The 25,357-nt window shown below is 56.0% G+C and overlaps 10 protein-coding genes across 10 annotated transcripts; 6 read left to right on the forward strand and 4 right to left on the reverse strand.

The window, feature by feature from the left end:
* Nucleotides 1-40: 40 nt before the first annotated feature.
* Nucleotides 41-2,655, forward strand: BGZ61DRAFT_390894 (gamma-glutamyltranspeptidase). The gene is made up of 9 exons (XM_046242821.1): nt 41-433; nt 502-683; nt 737-1,000; nt 1,063-1,123; nt 1,181-1,282; nt 1,339-1,387; nt 1,437-1,492; nt 1,548-2,079; nt 2,164-2,655. Exons 1-9 carry the CDS (start codon nt 430-432, stop codon nt 2,627-2,629), a joined length of 1,716 nt encoding a protein of 571 aa, XP_046104391.1. The 5' UTR covers nt 41-429; the 3' UTR covers nt 2,630-2,655.
* A 178-nt stretch (nt 2,656-2,833) lies between these two features.
* Nucleotides 2,834-4,574, reverse strand: BGZ61DRAFT_352418 (family 4 glycosyltransferase; the record flags this gene model as incomplete). The annotated part of the gene is made up of 4 exons (XM_046240430.1): nt 2,834-3,006; nt 3,061-4,048; nt 4,115-4,250; nt 4,309-4,574. The coding sequence occupies 4 exons, from the start codon at nt 4,572-4,574 to the stop codon at nt 2,834-2,836; spliced, it is 1,563 nt and encodes a 520-aa protein (XP_046104392.1).
* A 660-nt stretch (nt 4,575-5,234) lies between these two features.
* Nucleotides 5,235-6,268, forward strand: BGZ61DRAFT_352349 (uncharacterized protein; the record flags this gene model as incomplete). The annotated part of the gene is made up of 2 exons (XM_046240422.1): nt 5,235-6,044; nt 6,083-6,268. 2 exons carry the CDS (start codon nt 5,235-5,237, stop codon nt 6,266-6,268), a joined length of 996 nt encoding a protein of 331 aa, XP_046104393.1.
* Nucleotides 6,269-6,445: 177 nt separating this feature from the next.
* Nucleotides 6,446-7,295, reverse strand: BGZ61DRAFT_352098 (t-SNARE; the record flags this gene model as incomplete). The annotated part of the gene is made up of 2 exons (XM_046240396.1): nt 6,446-6,967; nt 7,020-7,295. The coding sequence occupies 2 exons, from the start codon at nt 7,293-7,295 to the stop codon at nt 6,446-6,448; spliced, it is 798 nt and encodes a 265-aa protein (XP_046104394.1).
* A 390-nt stretch (nt 7,296-7,685) lies between these two features.
* On the forward strand, nt 7,686-10,019 carry BGZ61DRAFT_420789 (nucleoporin protein Ndc1-Nup). The gene is made up of 3 exons (XM_046243494.1): nt 7,686-7,891; nt 7,945-8,765; nt 8,817-10,019. Exons 1-3 carry the CDS (start codon nt 7,753-7,755, stop codon nt 9,741-9,743), a joined length of 1,887 nt encoding a protein of 628 aa, XP_046104395.1. The 5' UTR covers nt 7,686-7,752; the 3' UTR covers nt 9,744-10,019.
* A 212-nt stretch (nt 10,020-10,231) lies between these two features.
* BGZ61DRAFT_452466 (uncharacterized protein) lies at nt 10,232-11,977 on the forward strand. Its single transcript, XM_046245957.1, has one exon. It carries the CDS (start codon nt 10,465-10,467, stop codon nt 11,758-11,760), a length of 1,296 nt encoding a protein of 431 aa, XP_046104396.1. The 5' UTR covers nt 10,232-10,464; the 3' UTR covers nt 11,761-11,977.
* A 1,177-nt stretch (nt 11,978-13,154) lies between these two features.
* On the reverse strand, nt 13,155-13,856 carry BGZ61DRAFT_545587 (uncharacterized protein; the record flags this gene model as incomplete). The annotated part of the gene is made up of 1 exon (XM_046255302.1): nt 13,155-13,856. A coding segment is annotated over one exon (702 nt), but the record flags the coding sequence as incomplete, so codon positions are not given.
* A 626-nt stretch (nt 13,857-14,482) lies between these two features.
* BGZ61DRAFT_532799 (kinase-like domain-containing protein) lies at nt 14,483-16,170 on the forward strand (the record flags this gene model as incomplete). Its single annotated transcript, XM_046253914.1, has 4 exons — nt 14,483-14,686; nt 14,774-15,238; nt 15,302-15,925; nt 15,967-16,170. The coding sequence occupies 4 exons, from the start codon at nt 14,483-14,485 to the stop codon at nt 16,168-16,170; spliced, it is 1,497 nt and encodes a 498-aa protein (XP_046104398.1).
* Nucleotides 16,171-16,498: 328 nt separating this feature from the next.
* BGZ61DRAFT_35659 (uncharacterized protein) lies at nt 16,499-17,318 on the forward strand. Its single transcript, XM_046240800.1, has one exon. The coding sequence runs from the start codon at nt 16,631-16,633 to the stop codon at nt 17,243-17,245; it is 615 nt and encodes a 204-aa protein (XP_046104399.1). The 5' UTR covers nt 16,499-16,630; the 3' UTR covers nt 17,246-17,318.
* Nucleotides 17,319-18,066: 748 nt separating this feature from the next.
* On the reverse strand, nt 18,067-20,044 carry BGZ61DRAFT_494175 (HSF-type DNA-binding-domain-containing protein; the record flags this gene model as incomplete). The annotated part of the gene is made up of 5 exons (XM_046250747.1): nt 18,067-18,869; nt 18,919-19,335; nt 19,394-19,461; nt 19,519-19,617; nt 19,674-20,044. 5 exons carry the CDS (start codon nt 20,042-20,044, stop codon nt 18,067-18,069), a joined length of 1,758 nt encoding a protein of 585 aa, XP_046104400.1.
* Between the last annotated feature and the right edge of the window lie 5,313 nt (nt 20,045-25,357).

Consider the following 25,357-nt stretch of genomic DNA (forward strand, 5'->3'; position numbering starts at 1 on the left):
AACCCTGATGCCGATGGAAATGGAGACGATGTCTTGAAGAGAAAAACTTCCTGGCCAATGATTGGCCCTCTAGGTATCATCGCTGGGCGCCTGATTGGCCGCAGCCCACCGACTTGCGGCAGGTGATGGGTCTCACGCGGGACGGATTTGCATCTACCGGGGCGGACTGAGAACCCTCCGGGCATCGGGCCAAGACGCCGATCACGTCAACGCTTGTTCCTGTGTCGTTTCCTTTTTGAAACCAATTTCCCCGAGAGCGTCGGTCTAGTTCGCTGTCGCCGCCGTTTCGCTTTTCTTGGGATATCTCGCTCCGGAGTTGCTGTGCGGGGGAACGGCTTTCTTATCTCTCCGTCATCTACACCCGCGCTACGTCCAGGGTAGCCGATAAGTCGGAGACACCACCTCAAGCGACTGACAAATCAACCGGCCATGAGTGAGTCTATGGGCGCAGTGTGCTTCGGTGCTGCTCGTCTTCGTGATGGTGTAGCTAACGGTATCCAGAGTCCTCCCTGATTACTAGGGCCTTGCAGCTCTTGCTCGTGTCTACAACCCATCATGGCTTATCAACAGCAAAGGATGTGATAGATCAGTGGCTCTTCAACCCCGAGACAAATACAAGAGCCGCAGTTGCCAGCGAAGCATACGAGTGTACTCATGTCGGGAGGGGCCTGCTCGCCAAGGGCGTAAGACCTCCAGCCTAACCGCCGCCATCTTCTCTGTAAACTAACCTGTCTAGGGTAACGCCATTGATGCCATTGTTGGGATGGCCTTCTGCGTGGGTGTTATGGCGCCGTACCACGCCGGCATTGGCGGTGGCGGCTTCATGCTCGTCCGCGATAAGAATGGCGAATATGAGGCCATCGACTTTCGGGAAACTGCGCCGGCCAAAGCCTCCGAGAACATGTATAAAGAGCACCCCGAGAAGAGCGTCTACGGCGGATTGTCCGTTGCCGTTCCTGGTGAGGTTGCTGGTCTGTGGTACGCCCACAAGAAATATGGTGTATGTGAAACCCCCAACAACGTTACTAGAGCATCATGGACCGGCTGACCTTGTATATACAGAGACTTCCCTGGTTGGTTGTGATGGAAGGTGCCATCTGGAAAGCGAAGGTCGGATTCCCGCGTCAGTCAAGCCTCATCTCCCAGACCTGACGCCAGACCCCAGGCTGACAAATGACAGTCAACTCTGATTTCATCTCGTACATCGGCAAAGCCCTCAAAGGAAAAGACAAGAACTTCTTAACGCAAGATCCCTCATGGGCCAAGGACTTTGCCCACAACGGTTTGTTTCAGCACCTCGAGGTCGAGAAGGGCGCCCTGGCGCTGACTATGTCACAGGAGAACTGAAGAAGGAGGGAGATTGGGTCAAGAGGACACGATACGCGAAGTGAGCAACTCTTCATCTTTTCTACACCCTTGCTAACAGTACTCCAAAGCACCCTCATTCAGATTGCCCGGAAAGGCCCCGGAGAGTTGTACAACGGACCCACGGGCAAGTTCCTCGTCTCCCATCCTCCAGTATAGGCGCGACCACTAACACAATACAGGCAAGCACTTGATCAATACCATTAAAGCCCGGGGTGGCATCATGGAGCTTTCCGACCTGAAAAACTACACGATTGAGACCCGCGAAATCCTCAACACAACCCATCGAGGCTACAAGGTCTTCACCTTCGGCTCGCCCGCCAGCGGCGCCGTGTCGCTGAACATACTCAACACACTGGAGGGCTACGGCGCACCCAAGAAAGAGAGCGCCCAGGACTGGCACCGCTTCGTCGAGGCCAGCAAGTTTGCCTACGGATCCCGCGGCAACCTCGGCGACCCGGCCTTCAGCCCCAACGTCTCGTCGTTTGAGAAGCTGATGCTGGACAAGGACTACGCCCTGAAGATCCGCCGCAAGATTCACAACAAGCCGCAAAATCTTACCATGTATGACCCTTGGCGTATCTACGCTGCTGAAAACCACGGCACTTCGCACATGGTTGCGGCGGATAACCAGGGCTATGCCGTGTCGCTTACGACGACGGTCAACTTGCTGTTCGGGTCGCTGATAATGTGTGACAAGACTGGAATCGTACTGTAAGTCACATCACACCTATCGCATCTATTCCATTCAATCCTCTTCACCCATACGCTCCGTAATGACTTGCTGACCACTCCCAGTAACAACGAGATGAACGACTTCTCTATCCCCGGCGTCCCCAACGAGTTCGGCTTCCAGCCGTCCCCGTATAACTACATCCGCCCGGGAAAGCGCCCGCTCTCATCCATTACGCCCGTCATTGTCGAGCGCGAGGACGGAAGGTTTTTCGCCGCTGTGGGCGCTGCCGGTGGCTCGCGCATCATCTCTTCCACGACGCAGGTCCTCTGGCGCATCTTGTCGAGCGCCATCGGCATCAAGGAAGCCGTCGCTGAGCCGCGCCTGCACGACCAACTCATGCCCAACACTGTCCTCACCGAGCAACACTTCTCGGAGCCCGTCACCGTAGACCTTCGCAAGCGCGGGCATAACATTACCTACGTTGAACCAGGGTTGAGCATTGTCGAGGGCGTTATGCAGGATCCAAAGGGGAGGTTTGAGGCGGGTTCTGATCCGCGACAGAAGAACCATTGTGGAGAGCGGTTGTAAAGGGGCCATAGACGTATCTATAGACCTGTTTGAATTGAAATTGAGCGAACCTGCGTCTGTTCACGTCATGAGAACGAGTATTGCCTCCGAGTCGCTGAAAACGACGCGGGGGGCGTTTCGTCTTAAGTGCTCTCTCTAAAATCTTCTGCTAAAGGAAAAGAAGGGGTATCCTTTGTCTATCATGCAACCGCACTCGCTGGACATCTATGCTAGAGTGATCAAGCGCGCCAACTGAACCGTCCACTTCTTGGCAAACTCCTCTTCCGTGAACCTCTTGGCCGACTCCCGTGCTCGCCCGCGAACCGCAAGGGGGTTGGGTAGCGACAAGGCCTTCTCATAACCGTCTGCAAAGTCCTCTGGTGTGATGGCGTGAAATCCTAAAGAAGGGTGAGTATGCCGGCTCTGTTTATGATGTGGAAGGTCAGATATACCTGTTGGCTCTCCATGTACCCGGACGACAATATCCAGCTTGGGGCCACCGCTGTTGTGAACCACCGAGATGAGACCAGCGGCTTGGTACTCGACAACGCCGATTCCAAAGTGCTCGTTCCACATGGCGTTGACGCCCACCGAGGCTTTTCTTAGCCACTCAAGAACCTGGGGCCAGGACGCATCGAGATGGAACTGAACGTGATCCTTTATGCCCAGCTCGTTGACGAGAAGGCGCAGCTCGTACACCCGCTTTTTGTCATGGTCGTCCCTTACGCTGCCGATGAGAACCAGGCGCGCGCCCTTCGAGGCCTCGCTTTTGGACTTGAGGAACTCGGCAAAGGACTGGATGATAAGCTGGTGGTTCTTCTCTGGTCGGAATTGCGCAATGCAAACGACGACCTTTTCTCGCAGCTTCTCACTCTCCTCGGAAACTTCGACCTCTTGCTCCATTTCGCGAACGGCGACGGGAGGGTAAACGACGGTGATGGGATCTGTCTTGTTCTTGTCACCACGACCAGAAGCCCACAGACTCATCACATGCGCTTGGGTCCAGGTCGAGTTTGTCATGACGATGTCAACAGAGGAGCCAACCCATGAGTACAGTCGTGCGAAGAGTTGCCAGTATATTTTCTTGGCAGTCCCTCGGGCACCAACTCCCTTGCCGGCGTTGACACCCTGGGAGCCAACAGCTGATGTAGGGTCGAGTGACTCGAGCATGTCAGTAGAAATGGTAGGGTAGTGAACATAGGCACCAGTCGAGACCTTGGGGAACAGGAACTTGCACAGGCCAAGCGAGAAGGCATAGCCCATGGTGTCGACGAAGACGTCAGGGACCACGAGTGAGAAGGCATCCCAGGCCAAAATGATGGAGCCGATGGACTGGCCGATGAGAGTAAAGCGTGGCCAAGTGGAAGGAAGAACCCAATCTCTCTTGGAGAGGTAGAGAAATGTGATGGTTGGGGCGTGGAGTTGAATGTTGAAGCGGTGCTATAACATGGTGAGCACATCTCGGTCTGGGGGAGTGGGACTGGCGTATTCGCATCGCAGTCTTACCATGACCCGAGACAGAATTTCGTCCTTGGTGACGTCGTGATCGCCCGTGTAGACAACGCACTTGGCGTTTGGCCAGCGGTCTTGTGTCGCACGGATAGCCGCCCACAAGACTCGCTCTCCGCCGCCTCCGGCATTACTTGGCGGGTGTTAGTAGAGCTTCGTGTCCCGCGGTGGGGGTATTGATGCCGACATACCAGAACGGGTGGAAGAAACCAACAATGCCACTCCAGTCCTTTTGAGACTCCAATGTACCCTTCAGCTTCTCGTCGACGTCAAACACCAGCTTGGGGGCCGAGATGCCCTTCGAGTCCGAGGCACGAGCCTTCCTGTCGTCTTCCGTCATGAGGGCCAGGAGGTGGGATCGGCGGCCATCCGTCTTCTTGCGCAGCGACCACCCGAGCATGCGGCCCAGCAGCTTGAAGAGCAGAGGGGAAGCCAAGACGAAGAACAGCGGCGCCATAGCGAGCAGGGGAACGATGATGGAGCCAGACGTCTGAGGCGGGTCGCCCGGAGGCACGGTGGAAGAGTCGTCGGACATTGGGAGCGTAGATGATGGTTTATGAGCAGGCGAGTCGGAAAGATCGGATCGTCGACGACGCAGAGTCTCGCCTCGGAGGCGCCAGGCTGGAAAATTCGGTAGCAGGTAGCAGCATCGAATGCGGGAGCTGAGCTCGGTGAGTTTCGCTGCGTTGGGCGTTGCAGGCAGGACGCTTTTGGAGGACGAGGGTCTGGATGCCGGATACGAGATGGGGTGACGTCGCGGGACAGCTCCCAGCAAGCCAGCAAGCTGTGCTGTCCACAAGCGGCTACAGCACTAAGGTACCACCGGAAGGGTTGCACCAACGCCGAGAGGTAAGCTTACAGCGGATTGGAGAATCAACTGCCCCGCTGTGCGGCTCCTGTCCCAGCCTTGTGGTCCCTCCACAGTGCTGCAGGACCGCTGAAGCGCCGCAGCTTGCAGGGCGATCGACCGCTGGAGCTCAGAAGACAGGCTGTGGCACGTCGCCCCGCTTTGCCGCAACTTCATCGCAGGCCGCATGGTCAACCTCATCTCATCCACCCGCCGACTTCTTTTGCTTGTCACCTGATACTCCCGCCGCCACGCGGGAATGGCTGAGCAATGTCGTTCCTCCGACGCACTGCCCATAACCTGACGCCCCATGCCCGGCTGTCATTGACCGCCGCCGCGCCCCGAGCCGTCCGTTCTCCCGCCGCAGGCTTCGCCGGGCCGGCATCATGCGTTGTTCCGAGCCGACGAGGCCTTCACATCGGCGCCTTTGCCGGCGAGGTCATCCAGTCGACGGCATCCGCCTTCAGTTGGTTCCACGTCACTACCGGTGTACCGTGGTACCTCGCCATCCCGTTGCTGGCCGTGAGCGTCAACGTAACCCTCAGGCTTCCCCTCCAATTCTATGCCGCCAAGCTCCGGTCGAAGCGAGGCGAGCTGAATCCCCTTGTGGTGGCGTGGGCACGACGGCATACCAGCACCATTGCCAGGGAACAGAGCAATTTGCCGGAACGCATCTTGAGGCTGCGGATGGCCGGCGCCATTGAGAAGTCTCGGCGCAGAATCTACAAGACCTGGGGCGTCCAGAGGTGGAAAGGCTTTGCGCCGTTGCTCGGCATATTTCCGTTCATCACCATCTCCGAAGCCCTGAGACGGAAATGCGGTGCTCCCCTGGGCTGGCTCAGCCATTCCGTCGGCCTGGGCACTCCGCAGTCCGCGACTTCCAACCTGGGGTCGGTCAACGGCATGTTCGATCCGTCTTTGGTGGACGGGGGATGCCTCTGGTTCATGGACCTGACCAGCGCGGACCCATTCTACGGACTCCCCATAATCTGCACGGGCATCCTCGTTTGGAACAGTTGGGGCAGGATGTCCAAGGACCACATCCGAGCGCTCCTTTCACTAAACCCCAACGAGAAGCAGGTTGTGACGTTGACGAGACTGCAAAAGGTTTTCGGTAGGGTCATGCTCATGATACCCGTCTTCCCTCTCCTCTTTGCAGATCTCCCCAGCGCAATCTTTCTCTACTGGGCATCTTCTTTCGGCCTCTCCAACATAAACGATACCATTTTACACCGACTGATTCCAAGGAAGGACCCGAAGTTCACGGATGTGCAGAAAAGACCAAACTCTTTGCCATATCTTAGAGATCGAACTGACGCAATCGAAAAGTAAAATTGGAATTCAAGTATGGAAGGCGTTGACGATTAAACCCTCCCTGTGTATGTACAAAACTGTACTCTTCAAGTTCTGTATCCCTAGAAAACTCCTATAGACGCCGCATGAACATTAATGAGCCTGTTCCACAAGCACAAACGCTCTACCTAGTCGAGAACAATCGCGAGAATAACAATGGTCAAGATGACCGCCAGGATTAGCAATAGACAACAGCTCTTGTTGCGAGCGGCCTTTTGATATCGCGCGGCCTGGCGGTTTTCAACATCGGCTTGCCTTGTGTCATCGCGGATGTTGTGGACATTGTCTGCAATCGAGTCGAGTGATTCGCCCTGCTCACTGACAATCTGCGCTACTTGTCGGAAGAGCACGTTCAGGTCGCCGACACCCTGCTCGATGTTGCGGATCTCCTCCTCGCGCTCGATGATAAGAGCCTCCTGGAAGTCGACCTCGCCCTGGGCTGCCAACTGCGACAACTCCTGCTGCTGCTGCAACTGCTCCAGAGGTGCGCCCTGTTGCGCCTCGCCTTGTGCTTCGGTATCATGGGCGGCGCGGGCGGCTGTCACGGAGGCGCGCTCCTTCTCGAGGGCTCGTCGCTGGAGGGTCTGGAATTCTTGAAGGGCGGCTTGGAAGTCGCTCGAGACCTTGGTCTGCTCATACTTTTGCTGCTTCTGGATGGGGGATTAGCATGCGACATAAAATACGCATAGCGACCGGACGTACGGTGAGATCCTCCCAAGTTTGAAGCCTCTTCACTCCCTCGCCGATCGCCTGGCACATCTCGCGGGTCTTCTCCATGCTGTTATGGACTCGCTCGCGGAGGCGCGGGGTATCCTTCTTGGTGCCCAGCACATTGACATCGTTGGCGAGTTTGCGGTTGCTGCTCAGCAGCGCCTGCAGCTTGCTCTTGAGGTCGTACTGCAACTCTTGGAAGGCTGGGTCGTCGGCGTATCCCCCGCGACGGCCGGATTCGAGGTTGGAGAGCTGGTCAAACGACATGATTGCGCAAGATGGACAAAATCAGGCGGAATTTTCGGATTAAGGAAAGGAATGGCTTCTCGAAATGACTGCGCGATGCGATGCAAGTGATGCCTTGGCGATGACGACGGCGACGATGATCGTCTTGTTCTGTAGTTGGTCAAGTCACCTGTTGCCTTGCCGAGGTGGCTGAGGTTATCAAGTCTGCTTCCCTGCGACATACGTAATTGGACCCGTTGACTGCGAGCCAATCAGAGCGCAGTGGGACCTGGCTTCCCTGCACATTGGAAATGGCGCTGCCACAGTTGCAGCCTGCCTTATCTCCACGTGACGATAGCTACCTCCTGCTCCGCTAGTACTTGGCGCGTCAACCGTGGTTGCTGGCTGGAGATTTTTATTTACATGGGCCTTTGTACCTGTCCTCGCTTCCTCCCCAGCATCCCCGAGCCTACTCCTTCGACAACGATGCGCTGTGGAGATGGCGGCCACCACAGTTCGAAAAGCTCCCTACAAGGACTTCCTTCAGCCAGCTCTGCATAGGCGCTTCACCTCCACGGCAACTGTTCTATTGGCCGTCTCTTATGTGGAGGCCGTCTTTCTGGACAACTGGAACTCCTGTGCGTAACCTGCGCCCGCCTTGCGCTGCAGCTTGCTAACGTCCGTATGACAGATCTCTGGGGCTGGTTCCCTGTCGGCCCTGTCGGCTTGCGAACGGCCTTTATCTTCACCTGCGGCCTTGCGATTCTCGTCCTCCGAATTGCGAACTACCATGTCGGTCTACGCACCTCCGGCTCCGGCTTCCAGACCTTGAGCACCGCCCTTGTGAAGTTCCAGACGTACGAGACGGCCTTCTGGTATGGCTTCTCCAGCTTGTTATTCTGCCACATCTACCTCTGGTCTGCCCCCGAGGGCACGAACCTGCAGTGGATCACCTACTTCAGCGGCGATCGCGCGAGATTGAACGAGCGGCCGCTGTTCTTTATGGCCTACCTGGTGTCTTGCGCCCTCTCGCAGACCTTGACGCATTACAGAAAGGATGTCGACCGCCTTGTGTTGAGGCTCTCGAGGAGCAAGGATGAGAACAAGACTGTGGGCTCGGGAGATTCCTTGAAGCTGGTCATGCAGCAACTCCCTGCAATTGCCGGCACTTCTGCTGCGGGTTCGCTGGCGGCAATCCCGCTCGCGCTCTTCCTCTACTATACCGTGATGCGATCCTTCGCCTGGGGATGGGCATTGATGTTCCTGCGCCCGTTTTACAACCTGCCCAAGACGAACATGGTCCCCCCTTCCTGGCCAACCGACATCTTCCTGCTGTACCGCTGCATCGAGGCGGGCGCCCTGATCCATTTTATCTGGAACGCCGGTAACTTTGCCTTTTCTACTTTCATGGTCAAGGAACCCCTCAAGAATGGCAACCCCCTCACCTCGGAGTCCAAGGATCCCAATGGCAGTATTCTCAACGGCCTGAAGAGCAAGAAGCTTTCTATCAAGGTATGTGACGTACTTCACCTGCATCCTTAAACACCACTGACCCGCTTCTAGTCGTTTGCGTTGTGGGAGCTGGCTTTTATTGCACAGGGCTTCGAGACCCGCCGACAGGCCATCTTTGAGGATATCGACCGAAAGGATGGCCCTATGTGGGCCCAGGTCTATGCCATCTGCATGGAAGTGGTGAAGGCTGTCGAGACCCGCGTCGATACCTACGGAAAGCCCATAGCCCCGCCTCCTGCCCAGCCAACCGTTGAGCCTAGGCAGCGCGTATCTGCTCCTCTTCGTGAGGACCCCATCTTCACCAGCAAAGCTGCTTCAAAGTCCATGCGAGGAGAGGTTGAGAAGCGCCTGAGCCAAGTTGCCCGATCACCAGGCTCATCGCCAGCCTCAAAACTGAGCCCATTGGCCAAGAAGACATTTAAGGAGGCCACGGACCGAGTTCTCACCAAGGAGCAGCAGGAGATGGTTTCACCGGAACATCTCAAGAGCCAATTCGAACAGTGGACAGTTAACCTGATGAGCATCGACTCTGTCGCCGCGCTGTTCCAGCAGGACTTCCGGACCCAGTTTGCTGCCGCTGTGCTGGGCACCCCCTACGCGGAGCCAACTCTTCTCATTAATGCGGTGCATGTGCTTTGCCACCTGTCAGTGCACAGTTTGGCTGAGGATCAATTTGGAAACGTCCACAGGGATGTACCCAGCATTATCCGGACATTGACCTCGGTTATTAAGAAGCTGGAAGCATTCCGACAGGCATTCCCCATCCATTGGACGGACGTCAAGAGCAAAAGGGAGAGCCCCGAGGTGGATGAAGTGCTGAATGCATTAAGGGCGGGCTTGGGCCAAGTAGTGGCCAAGTTTGAACCCTACAGCAGCGATCTGAGATTAACGCTGGCGGATATCAGGCTGGCCAAGGAGGCAGCAGCAACTTCGAAGGGCGACGAGTCGAAGGATTCGGAGATGGCGCAGGTGCGGTAGCCGTGGTGAAAGGGCATGTGTCTAGACTGGGGGCCTTGGCGTGGCAATGAATGTATCATGATACCATATGTAAAACCAGACGAAAATCTACCTTGGAGGTAGTGACTTTGAGAAATTCGAATCTATTTGGTTAGCAGAGTGTGATTGGGTTTGAGATTTGCAATCTACCGTATGAGCCTGGTCCTGGGGAGAATTTTGCGGAGTTGTGAATTGACCCAGCTGCCTGCTACATACGGAGCTGATGGCATTGTTATGTGTACTACGGAGTACAGTGTCACAGGTAGTTAAGGTAGTAAGTTCCGTGGAATGATGGCTTCAATAGCATCCTTCACATGCTGAGGGGGTAGACGGGAAACAGTGGGACCAAGTGGAGTTTTCACACGCGGCACTGTATGGACATACTGTGTCCCCCCACCCAAAAACACTGTGCGACAAGGGTCCCGCCGAAAGTAGCATCTCGTTCGACGCCTCCCAACCTCTTCGTCAAAGGCGCAACGGACTCCATGTCCGCCCACGCCGACGTGCGATCAGCCAGCCTCCAGCAATATCTGTCAACGCCCTCCCATGGACATGCGCCCGCCTTAGCCATGCGTCCTCCATCATCACTATCCGTGCCTTTTATCGACTCTCTTCTCCGGCCGTAGCGCTGCCTCTCGCCGTTTTCCTGCGCTCCTTTGCTGGCTCGGTTTGGCACTGAGGGCCACCGATTCTTCCCACGACCATGGCGTCCCCAGTGTCTCAGCGACGCCTCGTCTTCTCCATCATCTATCGCACGCTCTATCTTCTCCTCTATGTCGTCCTTATCGGCCTGCTCGTCGCTACCCCTGCCGATGCCATCCAGCGCTCGCTCCGCAACGGCCAGCTGTACAATATCTGGATCATCGCTGCCGCGTACTTCACTGCTATCCTCATCGTCACCTTTGTCTTCTTCACCCGCCTCTACATCAACAAAACCGACCTCGACTCCATCCCCAAGGCCTGGGTGCCCATCGAAAAGGGGGATGTGCGTTCTGCCGTCCACAAGGCCATCGCCACTGGCCTCGGAAGGAGCGCTGCCATTGCCTACGAGTCCCGCCCGAGGCTCGATCCCGACGACCGAGTGGAGCGGGAGGAGTCCATCCGGCCGCAGTCTAAGCAGAGTGCAGTGGGCTCTGGAATGGCGACCGAGGACCTCTTGGTGAACCTCCCACGTCGACGGGCTGTATGGGGCGAAATTGAGCACTTTGGCTGGGCTTCGCCAACATCGCCGGATTTGCCCAACTTGCAATACACGACCGTCCTCTCCGAACTGCCCAATCTCATCGAAGGGAAGGCTTTGACACTGGCGCCTCCGGATCCCACTTCTCAGACGGACCCGCCCATTCTGGACCCCGATGCCGTGGCCCTGCTCCAGCGGACCGCCAACATGAGTCTGCGCGACTACATTGTCCACCTCTCAAGTCTGGGAATTGTTGAAATGAACACCACCTCCACCAAGTTCCTGTCACACTACGAGTATGCACGCTTCTCGAACCGGCCCATCTCCAACGCTCGGTTTAAGGAGCTGATGCATCTCTTTGCCGAGATTCTGCGAGCCATGGAACCCTTCGACCCCGACATGCTGGACGGTGACCAGGCAGAAGACGAGGATACATCCTCGCCTTCAAGTATCATTGAATACGATGGCGCTGTTGGAACCAACCCCGGTACACCCCGCGGTAACATGTCCGGTTCCGATGCTGGCAGCATCAGCAGCTCAACACGAAGGGCTGGGCGTAAGGCGTCCACGAATACTTGGAACTTGTACTGCACAGCACCAAACAGCTTAAGAAGCGGAGTATCGGGGGCTGTCTCACATAAACCCAGCGTCACCAGCCTTGCACAGAGCCGGCGACACTACCTCATGAACCAACCATCCACGCCAAGCTTGAGGTCCAAGTCCTCGGCCAGCTCAGCTTCCGTTATCCGCTTGGCGACGCGGCATGATTCCACCGACCTACCATACATCCTCAGCCTCAGAGATACCCTTGGCAATTGATAAGATACCCAGTACATATAAACTAGACTTTACAAACATGAAGGGGGATGAGGGATGAGAATGGCCGGGAGAACACAGCACACACAGCACAACATAGTACAGCATTGCACGACATGGCATGTAACGAATTTTATGACTACACACTGCACAGGGTTAAACCTGGCTAGAATTTTCTAATTTTAATGTATTCTTTGGTCTTTAATTATGAACATTCCACCAAGTCGTGACTGAGGGCAATCGCCGTGATGATGGGGAAATATTGATCAGTTCCGAAACTTGGTTGATCCAATGCCAGTGAATCTAAGAAGACACTCGCAAGAACGTGGTTTATCGAGGCTTGGTACGCGCCGTGACCGAAAGAGCCTCCTCCATTGGCAAAAGTTTCCACACGGGAGTATCATGATGATGTGGTTGGCATAGGGACATCCCACAGCGACGTACTCCGTATCGATGGATAACTAAATCCCCACCATTGGATAATAAAGTGATATGATTATAGGTCTGGAACTGCTTGGATAAATCATTCAGGAAGTTTTGGTGGGGTGGATATGCACGTTTGTTTGAATGCATCCTTGTAAAATACGGCACCTCTAAATGAACGACGCACGACGCACGACGTACGCTTAAAAACACCAGAATCCAACACCAAGAGATAAGCGTATTAGAGCTGAAGCAGAATAACAACAATTATTTGCCCCTTTGAAAATGTCATGCCAGATTTGGAAATTAAATGGTGGCGGTTTGATCCGAGTCACTTCAGTCTCTCGACACACGGGCTTTGGCACCCTGAATTTGCAGAATTGATCGCCAAAGGGGTTTCTCTGTGTTGCCTGTGTGCTCGTCGGATCGTTTGTCGGCATAAGCGCTGCCCCGGGCCGCAGCCCGAGAGATTGGCGTCAACCGCATCAGTTCATCTTATCCCGGCCGATGGTTTCCGGATAGAAATATCATCGGGACACGGCCGGCGGCCACACATCTCGCCGTGTCGAGCTCTGTATTGAGGGACAAACAGGATCATGAAGTGGCATCTGGCCCGCTACGAATGGACTGACTAGACGGATTATGGGCGCAGAAGAGTTCAGTGACGTGGAAATACTGGGACGGAACAATCTTAGGCATGAAGTGAAATATTGTAGGATTAAATAAACAACCAGCAAAACAGTTCCGACTCTGAACAGACAATCAAATATCTCAGACAAAGTACAATCAAAACACCAGATCTTCAAAAATCGTAGCGAACTTCCCAGACCTGAAATAAACAACTACACTCGCAGCCCTCGGGAGACCTGGCAATCAATTGGCCACAACTGCAACCGCAATCTTCAACAATTCTCGACGTGAAATTCTCAGACTTGAACCAAAACAACCACACTCGTAACACCGAGACTTGGCAATCAAATGGCGACGGCTGTACGCAGTCCCTCCCGTCTTCCCGCAATCCTGGCGCTGCGACGGCTTACGGCTCCGACCCCCTTCCCTCCCGCTCTCCCGTCCGCCGCCAAGGCGGTCTCTGTATTAACAGGGAGCGTCGTTGGTTTGTTTGAGTCTCTTCCAGCCAGAGTCCTGGAGTTGTGTGATACCCCGTTCGCCTTCCAGCTCGTGACATCGGTTGCGTTGTTCGTCTTGGCTCGTTTATCAGATGAGGTGCCTTCGGCGGCGGCTTCACTGCGAGTACGCTTGCGTGTCGGAGCAGCAGAGGAGACGTCATCGGTGCTAGAGCCCGGGGCTCCAGGGTTGTGGCTGCTTAGGATTCGAAGGGATCGTGGAAGAGGAGCTTTCTTGTCGTGCGCGTTTCCGTCAGGGGGGTCCTCCGCATCAGAGCAACCATAGACGGGCTCGGAGGTTGGTGTCGCCAAATTGCTGTCTTCATCGGGATTATATAGCTCCCACTCATGGCGTTGGAAACGAGCAGGCAACTCAATCTCAACGTCGGGCTTTTCGTTGGGCTCCTCGTGGTGCCATGTCATACCGGGCAGCTCCCCCTGGCTTCCGAAGGTACTTGAGAGGTTGCGGGATCGTCTGTTCTTCCGGCTGGGCTTTGCGGCGCTGCGAGCTCCAAGAGAGAGGTGGCTCTGATGCTGGCTCTGGCCCTGGACTTGGATCCTCTTCAGTCAAGTTGGCCTCTTCGTCGTTTCAGCCAGCCACATCATCAGAATACACGCCGAAGCGCTACAGCAGTGACCAGGGAACACGACCAAAACATTACACAGATTACCTGCCCAAAATCAATAGAGTCCAATAATAGATTGTGAAATATGATGAACGCCATATCCCATTACAGTTAGTCGTATCACTTTTCTCGTCATAGTCCGCCTCCCCGCCTCAATCCTGGGTGTAGGCTGAAATGCAATTCCATTTGGACAAAGAGAACGGTGAGTAGAGGCCGCTTCCGCGGCCTGTTTCACCCAACAGCTGTCTCGCATACCCGGTTCACCTCCTGCGCTCTGACAATGAGGCTGGATCCCTTCACCTGAGCTCAGGGGCTTGGCTTGCCTGGGCTTGACCTGCTCGGTCGCGGCGGCCCCCGGCGAAGAGGTCCTCCCCGTCGGAGCTCAACATGTAAAGGCTGCAGACTTCCCTCATTTCCTGTCGTCAACTTCTTCTCAACTTCCATCATCGAACAACAGCTTGGTTTCTCTATCACCATCTCCTTCTTTCCATCACATTACCTTGCCAGATTCCTTCACTTCCGTTTCTTGCCGAACTGCCCATCACGCCGAAGATGCCGCAGAACGACCCCCCTCCCATCTTTTCTCTCGAACCTCTGAATGCCGGGGCTTTTGAGGTTTTGACCGCCGATCAAAATGCTCACTTACGGAACGTTTTGCTTGACGGGTCTAAGGACGTTCTTTCAGTCGGTCAATTTGCTGGGGGAGAGTCGAGGTATACCCTTGCCACAATAGGGCGTGGTACCGATGCAAATTGGGTAAGTATTCATGTTCCATCCAGACAAGGCAAAGGAAGCTTGGTCGCGAGAAAACAGTGTACCTTTGACGTACATGAGATTTCACAGGAGATCATGCTCCGAGATTGGTCGACACAGCAGTCGACTCAAGTTTCCCGCGAGAATGCGAATGCTATTGATGGAAGGGGCGGTATTCGTCAAGTCGTCCTGGATGATGCGAAACCTGTCGACTTCGGTTTTGGCGGTCCAGCCTGCAATGCGTATCAGTTCAGACTGCATTGGCATATGAAACCGGCCGAGGTGAAGCTCGTCGGTCGACCAGACCTTCCTCACAACGCCCCGACCGCTCTTCCAACCCCAGCTACCCGCATCCATCCTACTATCGCACAGATGACTATCCGATACTTGGAGCGAAAAAGACTCGGAGGCGGAGTTTCGGGCCAAGTTTTCAAGGTCGTAGATGTTGATCGCGGCCACCATGTGGCTATGAAGCGGATGGACCAACCCCAAATTCAATCTGTTGCCCACGCCCGGTTGAAGGCCGAAGTCAATTTCTTGCGTCGTGCCTCTCATGTAAGTCAACGGCAGAGACGATGCCTGGCTTGGTGACCATGAACTGACACGAGTGTGCACTAGGAAAACGTCGTTGAATTTCAGGGGTATCAATATAATGCCACTTCTGTCGAAATTTTTACCGAGTTGATGTCTGGTACCGTCGATGATCTGATGATCCAAAACTTCTACTCCGACCACTCTCCTCGTGTCGACACAATCTCTTACACCGGCCCTAACACTCACGTCAGCTCGCTCCTGCACCAAACCCTGAAGGGGCTTGACTACCTGGCGACTCAGAAGATGGTCCATCTGGATATCAAGCCAGATAACATCCTGTACTCGCTTGGCCCCAAAGGCGAGTACGTGTATAAACTGGCTGATTTTAGCACCGTTCATGCGGTTGGTGCCGGCGGCATGGACCGCACCGGCACAGAGATGTACAGAGCACCAGAACTAAGCAAGGAGGGAGCAAAGGCGAAGACGGAGAATGACATATGGTCTCTCTTTGTTACCATGGCCATCGCAATGGATACTGACGGGTTTCGGCGCAAAGCGCTCTACACGACCGCCCTGAGGATCATTGTGGTTCAAGAGGCCGCCGATCACCCCTCGATGGCGATGATGAGCAGCATGGCCAAGGCGGATCCCGCCGAGCGAGCAACAGCGGAGGAGATGTTGATCAAGCTGTTCAACGGCGAGGGATGCGTTCCACGACCCAAGCCCAAGCCCCTTCCAACCGCGTCCAGAAGCGCAAGGCCCTGTCAGGAGCCCCGAAGACCACGGCGGCGTCTCAGCGACACGATCCCTATCAAATTCGCCAGGCTAGTCGTCTCGCACAACAGCCGGCAGCGTCGGAGAAGGAGGAGATGCGCGAGATGGTTAGGGAGGCGCAGCGTCACAATGACGAGATGGATTGGGAGAAGACTGGCACTGGGGTGCAGAAGGAATAGGGCGGAGAAGAAGGAGGAGGAGGAGGAGGTCGCAGGGAAACAGGATAGATGGATATGGGCAAATGTTTCTTTCTTTCTGTTTTTCCTTTCCAGCGGCGCTGTTCTTGCAGATACCCTTGAAGTTGTGTTAGTTTTTTTTTTTTTTTTTTTGGTTCTGAGGATAGGTAGTCCGTCATGTACACTAGATCTGCGTTGACATTTGACATTTGGTACGATAAGATAAGCTCACCCTTGCATGTGAAATAATTCCGAGCAACTCAACACCAACTCCAACATCACCAACTCAATTCTTCACCTTCCATTGCACGCCCTCCGCCACTTCCTCACCCGCCCACCCCCTGCATGCACACGCTCTAAGTAATTGCACTCTTCCAAAGTCCCTCCAGGGCGGCCCTCGCACGCCGACGCCCCCAGCGAGAACAACTACCAGCGACGACCAGCCGCAGCGCATCCCTCCACAATGGCCCCCGACCCAGCGCCGCCACTCCCCTTGGCCGCCAACCGCGCCGCCCTCTCCAACCGCATCTCCATGCTGCTCGCCTCTCAATCCTCCGTCCTGAAAACCATGAGCCTCACCCGCCCGCCCGCCACAGCCACGGCAGCGAGACGCGCGCCGCCCCCCGACGAGGACGACTTCCTGCGCGGGCCGAGGCCCAACGAGGGCGTCGGCTACGTGGCCGATGCCAAGGACGTCGCCAAGCCCGCGAACTCCCGCGAGGAGCGGCTGCTGCGCGGCAAGGTGCGCAAGGGCAACGGGAAGGCCCTGCGCAAGGAGGAGAGCGAGAGCGAGGACGATGTCGGGAGGAGCGCGTTAGGAAAGAGGAAGAGGCCGAGGAGGGAAGTGATGCGTGCTGATGCTGGTGAGACGGGTCCCCAAGTGGACACGAGTGCGGGTGTGGATATGGAGGACAAGACCAAAGGCGAGGAGGACAATGTCCCTGTCGTGAACGAGGTCGTGAACGAGGCAGCGGAGGACATCGTCCAAGATGTCAAAGACAACGATGAGGGCTCAAAAAAGAAGCGCAAGAGGAAAAACAAGAAGAAGAAACAAAAGACCGCCATTGCCCAAGAATAAGAAGAGCATCCTAGCCACCACAACAAATATCAAGACAGTAATGGCAATATTTCATAACATGCCAATAATAAATGCGTCACATGAATGGTAACCAGGGTAGTATCAGGAGTCATGTTTTGGTGTTTGCGTGCGAAGAGTTCGCTCATCAAAACAACCACGTCGATTTCATATGCTCCCTTCGCCGATTCTCGCCTTCAGGAATCCAAGCGTCAACAATTACACATTCATCATGGTTCCAAATGATACACCGGCTCCAGCCTTCGCGGCGGCCCTGCCGTCTGGTCCCAAGCTCAAACTCCCACCCTGTCGCCATTCCCTCGGCGTACAAAATGCTCCACGCTCTGCGCTCCGAGACATGCCCACAAAAGAGACAAACTCGGGGCAAGAAAAATACACATATGTCCTGTGGATTGCTGGAATATTTCCTGCGCTGGTAAAGAACAGAGCCTCCGTTGCCAAATTCTAGCCATCCAATGCCGTACTCCAAAATCGTCATGCGCCAAGCACATAACAAGAAAATTTTCGATGCGTCAAAGACGTCGCATATCCCAAGAATTACCCGTGCCCAAAAGTCCTTCTGTATAATCCAAAGTATATGATGACAAATCGCATGGTTAAGCTGGAGCCTGGGTATAACGTCTCCTCGCCATGGATTGGGTCCAGTGCTAATTAGGTACCGTGCCGTAAAGGGAGAGCTGCTCCCTCTCGATTGGTCCGGGAACGCACGACACGGAGCAGTCAGGGCCCGTCTTGAAACGGCCACACGATGCTGATGTAACAATAAACTGCCGGGAACGGCAAGGGATCAATGGGTGATCCGATTACTGCACCCGTTTTCGTTTTCTGTCGTCCTCACCTCTCGGGTCTTCGTCCTCATCTGAGCGTTCCGCAGTGTCACTGGGGTTGAGAATATGTGCCATACTGCCCCTCCTCGTCGGCGGCGCCGAGTGATCCCTGACAGCCAGGTTCTTGTTGTCGCGATTCGCGGCCGAGTTCCAAGACCAACTTCCAAAGGTATCAGCGCCACCGTTGCCGCCATTGGCAAATGGAGGCGGGGGCGTTGTTGGTCGTGAGTGGGAATGGACGTGGGAGGCAGTCTGCAAAGAGTACGATGAGAGTGAGTCCCTAATGCGCTGCTCCTCGGGAGCAACGCGGCTCGGAGAAGGAGGCCATGGCGTGCTGGGTGCGCCAGTGCCAAAGGGAGACGGTCCCGGCTGCCATCCGTGGGCGCGAATGTCAGCGGCCGTATGACGTCGACCAAGACTTGCGGGGGAAGGCTCCACGTTGGAGAGGGGATGAGGGGCGGCGGGCGGCGGCGGCGGCGGCACTGTGCGCAAGGGCGATGACTGCGTAGTACTGTTGCCGCTAATCGACCCATACGGTCGTCGAGTGCTGATAGATAGGTTTGATGGGACTGGTGGGCGGTAGAAGTTCTGGCCTCGTGGCTGAGGAACAGCCAGATTACTACCTCGTCGCTGGTCGTCTTGGGCGAGTTGTCTCGGGGACACTGGGGCATTGTCGACACCAGCGAAATATTGCTGCCGCGAGTAGGTAGGCTCTTGGGGTTCGTCGAGTGAGCGGATCATCTCGGCTTGTCTCTGCATTTCGCTTTGCAATGCGATAACTGCGCATGTTAGCTAAGGTTGGACAATGTCGGGTGCTTGGAGACGAACCATCGCGTGAGATGGGGCTGTCAGTAGGGACCAGTGACAATACAGCCCTTGACAGCTCCTGATTGAAATGCAGCAGGCGGCCCATGGTTTCCATTGCTGCTTGGTTCTTGACATGCATGTAATGGGCGGCTTCATCGCTTCTCTGCAGTCGGGACCCCAGATCATAGAGCGTGTGCTCAATGTTGATCAGTCGCGCATCTGGGCCATCTTGGGGGATAGGCATAGGTTCAGCAGGGGTTCCTGGCTGCGACGTAGCTGATTTCGTGTAGTTGCTTTCGCGATGGACAAGCGCATGGCGACTGGCTCGGCGCTTGATCTCCCGCAAGCCGACCAGGTCTCCACGCTTGAAGTTGCCATTTCCGTGTTTGAATTCCCATAGTGTGGTATCGGGGTTTCCGGTATGAAAGACGTCGCGTTCTGATAGTCCATTAATAATCGACATTTGGGATATGCGATGGGTAAGCAAAATACTAACCTTTATGGAAACCATACATGTTAAGCTGCCTCACAAAGGAGGAAATGTTGGTGTGTTTGAAATATTGCCTGCGGGATGATTAATGGAACATTCACAAGCAGCTGGACCGGACATATTGGACGTACGATAACACTTTGGAAAAATCGGCCGAGGGTGACATCACGAAGCTCTCGGCGCTTGCGGACCATGATATCAGGTGTTGGATGTTTGGATCTTCCAGCATGCTAGGCTAGGATTAGCTATTGCCGACGCAGCCACTTTGGAGAGAGCAAGATCTCACTTGTAGAGCTTATGAATAAAGGCGGTCTGAACGATCTTGGGTTGATGCACCGCGGCGGCGGCGGCGGGCGGCGGAGCGGCCATCGTGGTGGAGCCGTTGCTGGTGATGTTCGAAGATGGGACCTGGTCGAGTGCCGAGTTTTTGGGACGATCGTTGGATTTTCCATTGGCATCGGAATCGGAGTTCTGGTTGGTGGACGAGGGCGTGGGGGAGGTAATTTCCATAGGATCACCAGAGGCTGGAGGAGACATCTTGATGGTCGGTGTTGGGATTGGGACGATACGAGCACCCATTGACTCGTTGACGGAGGTGGAAGTTGAGGACAGTGAGGGAAGGGTTTCAGTCCTGACGGCCATGTGGGCTGTGGCCATGGTGGTCAGTCGAGGAGCACAGCCAGGCCAGGACGGCGAGTGTCGGTGGTAGGAGGAGTGAGTAGGAGGGACGGAGGAAGACGGGGGGGGGACGAGGGGAGAACGAAGGATGATGACGGCGATGGAGCGCTGGTGGGGGCCAGAACGCTGGTATGCGATGGCCAAGACGTCAAGGCGATGGTCGGGAGAATGAAGAAGGATCGCTCTAGAGGGTAGAGGGTCGGGTGTGGTGGTCTCGCCGGGAGCGGGCGACGAGCAATAGGCGATGGCGATGCGGGAACGGAGCGGGTGCGGATGTGGATGCGATGCCGGGTGTAGTGCGATGCGGAGTAGGGAACCTACCTCATATCCAAGTGCAGGCAACGGGTCGCCAACGTATGGGTATGTGGAGAGGCGAAAGTCGGGGTGCGGTGATCGGATAGAGACGACGGGGGTGGATGAAGATTGTCTGGAGTGGTTGATGGGCGCGGCGGCGCAGTTCGTAGGTCGGGACGATAGGATAGGTGGGCACCCTGGTTCGGGCGGTTCTGCGATCAGCCTCGCATAGGGGGCTCGGAGCTCAAGCTTCTAGAAGGCGGCAGGTGAAAATGGTCACTGGCGATTCCCTGCGCGTGTTGCGGTAGACGGAGGTGAGAGGTGGTGGCAGCGACAGCGAGAGGGGGAGAGGCGGGCACAGGTGAGTGTGCGATTGCGACGGTGGTGGCGGAGGAGCGCACGCGACGGTGACGATTGCGGCTCACGGGGTGTGGTGAAGTGACTCCCGGAGGATTCGTTGATGGACGCTGGTGGAAGTAGAAGCTGCGAGAGAACGGGCGGGGAGGAGGGAGCCCGGAAAGCGACGGGAGAATGCGTGTGTGGTGGATGCCAGTAGGCGGCGCGCGAGACGGGACGAAGGCGAGTAGATGGGGCCGGGTATGAGGGCGTGCGACTGTGCAAGACACCCGACAGAATCAGAAACCGAGGCCGAGACAACGACAGAGCAGGAGGCGAGTCCACGAGAGTCAAAAAGGCCCAAGGCTAGAACCTCTGCACTCTGCACGCGGCCAGGCGATTGATATCCCGCGGTGATGCTCGACGTTGGAACCGAGACGGGGATGCGACAGGATAGGAGAGGTAGGAAAGGAACAAGAGCCAACGGGGGAAAATGGAAGAAATGGAAGAATGGAAGGATGGGGTGGGAGGGAAGGAAGGAAGGAAGGAAGGGAAGAAAGGAAGGAAGGGAAGAAAGGACGAGACGTCGTTGGTCCGAACGAGGAAAGAGGCCGCAGCAGCAGTAGCAACAGGAGCAGCAAAAGCAGCAGCAAGCTTTGGCGACGGCTACAGTGACGGGCAGGAGGAGCTGCACAGAAGAGGGACATGGGCAGGACATGGGGGAATCTACTATCAAAGCCCAGCATCTCAGCAGCTCAGCAGCCCAGCCCGCCCAGGCCTGCGCCAACGCCCACGTCCACACCCACTGCCCACTAACGAATCCACTATTGCACCCGCGCCCTACTGCACCAACCTAGTCCGTACAGCGCAAATCGCACCAACTGCACACGACACAGCGCACCCGACAAATAGAACCCGCTGCAAGCCCAGCGACGCCTCAAAGAGCACCCGCCTGTAGGTGACCAGCTCCGGGACCTACCTATCTTACGTGACTGGTGACAGTGGTGTGGATGTGGTGGGGACGGCAAGTACAGTACCTAATAACTACGGGGAATCGCACTGCGAGTTGGAAGCCCCAACGAGACAGTGGACGAGGTTCTAACTAAGAACGTAGAATACTACGTATGTACAACACACTACGGAACCTCAAGTAACTCGGCAATTCAATGACAGCCGGGCATAGTGACGGCATCACCTAGGAAATGATTGGACTGAACAAAGGCCAAGACACAAAAATTAGACACTGAAAACGTGGAACATCGGAGAAGAAGAGGAAGACTAACTTTTCCAAGCCCCAAAGCAACCTTGGCATGCCTCAACTGCATTTGGGGTGCCTTGCGCATGATGAATTTTCATGGCCAGCTGCCCATCAGGACTCTGAAAACGCCACGAGGCAAAAACCCTTCCCTCCCAAACGACCCCCATGGGTCCCCCGGTCGGCAGGTGGCGTGTGGCGCCCAGCCCCGTAACTCTTCGGGGGGGTGTCGGGGGATGGCTGACACCGGGCGAGCCTTACATACAGCGGGCAAAACTCCGTACAGCGGAATCTTACAGTGTCGAGCGCAGTGGAGGCCGAGACCATTGGAGTGTGATGCCGGTGGGTGTCGTGGGGTGTGGTGCATGCAATAGGCGACTTGGGCGCTGTGGGTGCGAGCTGTGGGTGCGAGCTATGATGGGACGGTGGTGGGCATGGCTGGGGCCGGCCGAAAAGGCGCGCTACAACTCCACTGCGTGAGATGGGACCTCCTTCGCCGAACCACGAAAAAAACCTCTATCCGCCACTGAACCTCCACCCAAAGAACTGCCGCTTTAGCGGGTCTGGAAGGTTTCCAAGCGGCGCGGCGCCAATTTGGCATGCACTGACGGGATGACAGCTGAGCAGAAGCACTCTTCCCCCTCTGTTGACAGCCGACCAACGGAGGCCAGGACCCATTTGCTGACCACCTCTTTGACAGGACACGGACTGGCAAGCGCACAACCCAAGGGCCCCAGAAGCCCCCAAAGCCCCAAAAGCCCCCAAGGGCCCCAAGATTGAGACGAAGACGGTAGCGGGCATTGCAGGCGGCCCCAGTCCGAGCCCCAGGCCCGATCGCGAACCAGCCGGAGCCAAGCTTGATGCTTGCCAATGTCTACCGCCTCAGCAGCAGCTCGTCGACTATTACGTGCTTGGATCAAGGATGAAAGACGTGGGATTTGCCTGGGATGTGAATCGACGGGTAGGTGGGCGGAAGACGGACTGAGATGCGATGGATGGGCGGATCTGAAATCGAACTCCACGCCACTGCTACATGGGAGACGGCGCGAAGGAAACCCCCCTGCTGGAGCCCTGCTTGCCCCTTCCCCAGTCCCCAGTCGTCCCCAAGGGTCGCAAATGGAATTGAATGAACAAATGAAAAGGGGGCCTGCGCTACGCTGTACATAGTATGTAATATCCAGGTCGTCGAAAATGGCCCTGAAGCATCACCTGTGCCCCCCCGTGCCCCAGGTTGAGCATCTCCATTGCAGATCCCCGCTACAACAAGGCCAAAGCAGTGCCTCCTGTCATGCCTTCCCTTGTGCTACTTGCCTAGCTAGGCAGGTAATCGCTTCCCTTTCCCGGTCCGTTAGTGAGGTTAGTGAGGGAAGGAAGCCCGTGCCCGCTTCAGATGCCCCTCCGTTCTCCATCATGATCTATCCTGATCCATCCGCCTCCATCTCCCGTGCCGACGGATGTGCTCCGTGCCCCCATCTTCGTCCACGATTCCCCGTCCATGATTCCCTGTGCACTGTAACTACTTCTTCGGACCCGGCTAACTTCAACCCCCAATCGTTCATTCGCCCACGGCGTCCCTAGGCTCCTCCGGGCTGCTCCATGAGTTCGTTTCGTTTCTTCTGCCTCACAACCAACACCGTTCCATTGGCGTCCCAAGCCCACGCACAGCATTAGCCATGTCTCACCCACTCACCCATATCTGGCGATCCACATGAGACCGATTCTCCAACGACCAGAATCCACCCAACACTCCAGACTGTGCCCCCCACAGATGCCCGCCTGACACACCCGCCTCGAGACATGCAAAGAAAAGAAAAAAAGAACAAGCAGCACTGAAATCCCAGGGAGAGACACCACCCTGTGTCCCGGGCCAAGGGGCAGAGAAGCCGCTGCATGGTGGCTGTTCATGGTGCTGGCGATCCGCCAGCCACTTGACGGTGGCCGTGGAGACCATCTGGTCCCCATCTTCCCACCCTGGTCGGCGAAGACGATAGCGTGCCGCCCGCAATGACTATCGGGCCTGGTGGCTGCGCCGGGGCATCGTTCCTAGGAACGAACCCAAGTCAGGGCAATCCGAGCCAGCAGGGCACCTTGTCTCGTTTGCAACATAACGCACATGCCAACGGCCCAGGAACCAACCGTTCGCCACCGCTGTGGAACCCGGATTTCTTGGGCTGCTTCCGGCTTGACTGGCCGAGCATGCGTAGTGTGGTGTGGTGTGTGAGCGATGCGTGTACGTGCGCATATGTGCACAGTACGTACTACGTACTATGTAGTACAGAGCTCAAGACGTGCGGCTTGACTAACTGAACCCCTCCAGTTTCAGCTCCACGGGAACATCGAATTCCAGGGCCCATTGGCAATGAGCGTTGTAACGTCTATCCACCGCCTCTGCCTCCACCTCCATATGCACGTCTACCGTTGCGTCTCATCGAGCAGTTGTTAGGCTCTTCCTTTAAAGAGCTAACTGCTGTACAGACGCCTTCAAGCCAGGAGCATCATAACATCCAGCTATCTCTAGTGTACTCTTCACGCTTGTCGTTACCCGCTCAGGCCCTCCTTTTCTCTTCCCAGAACCAACACGCACCGCCCAGGTACATGCATACCTAGGTAGTACTCCCGGTGCTGTTGCCATCCAACGCCATGGGCAGAGGCGGTTGGTGCAATTGGCGCTAGGCGGCGCCCGTATCCAGCATGTCTTAATTACTCCTCTAACTAACCCATGAGTGGGAGTGATCTAGAAACAACAGAGTTTTACCGATGAAAGCCCCCAAGGACCCTGTCTGGCCATCTACTACGTAGTACGTCGTCCGGATTCCCCAATTCACATTGTCCCACCCTAGCTCCGGCGACAGCGACGGGCCCAGCCTTGACGGGCGAGCGGACGGGCGGGATGGACTACGCCGGACAGGTCCGTGGTTGATCTCCGGGGAGCACCGCCCCGGAGATGTCGTTCTCATCAGTCTCTTACCGTGGCTGTCGTCATCTTCAGCTTATTCTCTTAGTACGGGGACCGTGCCCGTTCAAGTGTCTCTCGACATTTAGTCTCTCAATCGCATGAGGCCGATGGTAGCTGAAGGGCCCGCCCTCCACCGTTCCTTTATCCACGCCGCTGAATGAATCTTCAGCCAGACAGGCGTGCATGAAAGATGTGCCCCGGTAAATGAGATGCATCTCCCCGGCCGACCAACCAGAGCACGTCCCCCGGACCTGTCTGGCAGGTTGAGGTTGGGGTTTTCCCGACCCATGCAGTCGGATTCGTCGCTCGGTTCAGGAGTTGTCTGGTTTCTCAAGCCGTCGCCAGCATCACCCTGCGACAAAAACCAGAGCCTGGCGGTGATAGCGAGTCAAACCCCATCAACGATTTATCGTTGATGCCCCGTTATTTGCTCTGTGTATCAAAAAGCCTC

Source organism: Ilyonectria robusta (assembly GCF_021365365.1).
Source record: "Ilyonectria robusta strain PMI_751 chromosome Unknown BGZ61scaffold_10, whole genome shotgun sequence".
NCBI lineage: Eukaryota > Fungi > Ascomycota > Sordariomycetes > Hypocreales > Nectriaceae > Ilyonectria > Ilyonectria robusta.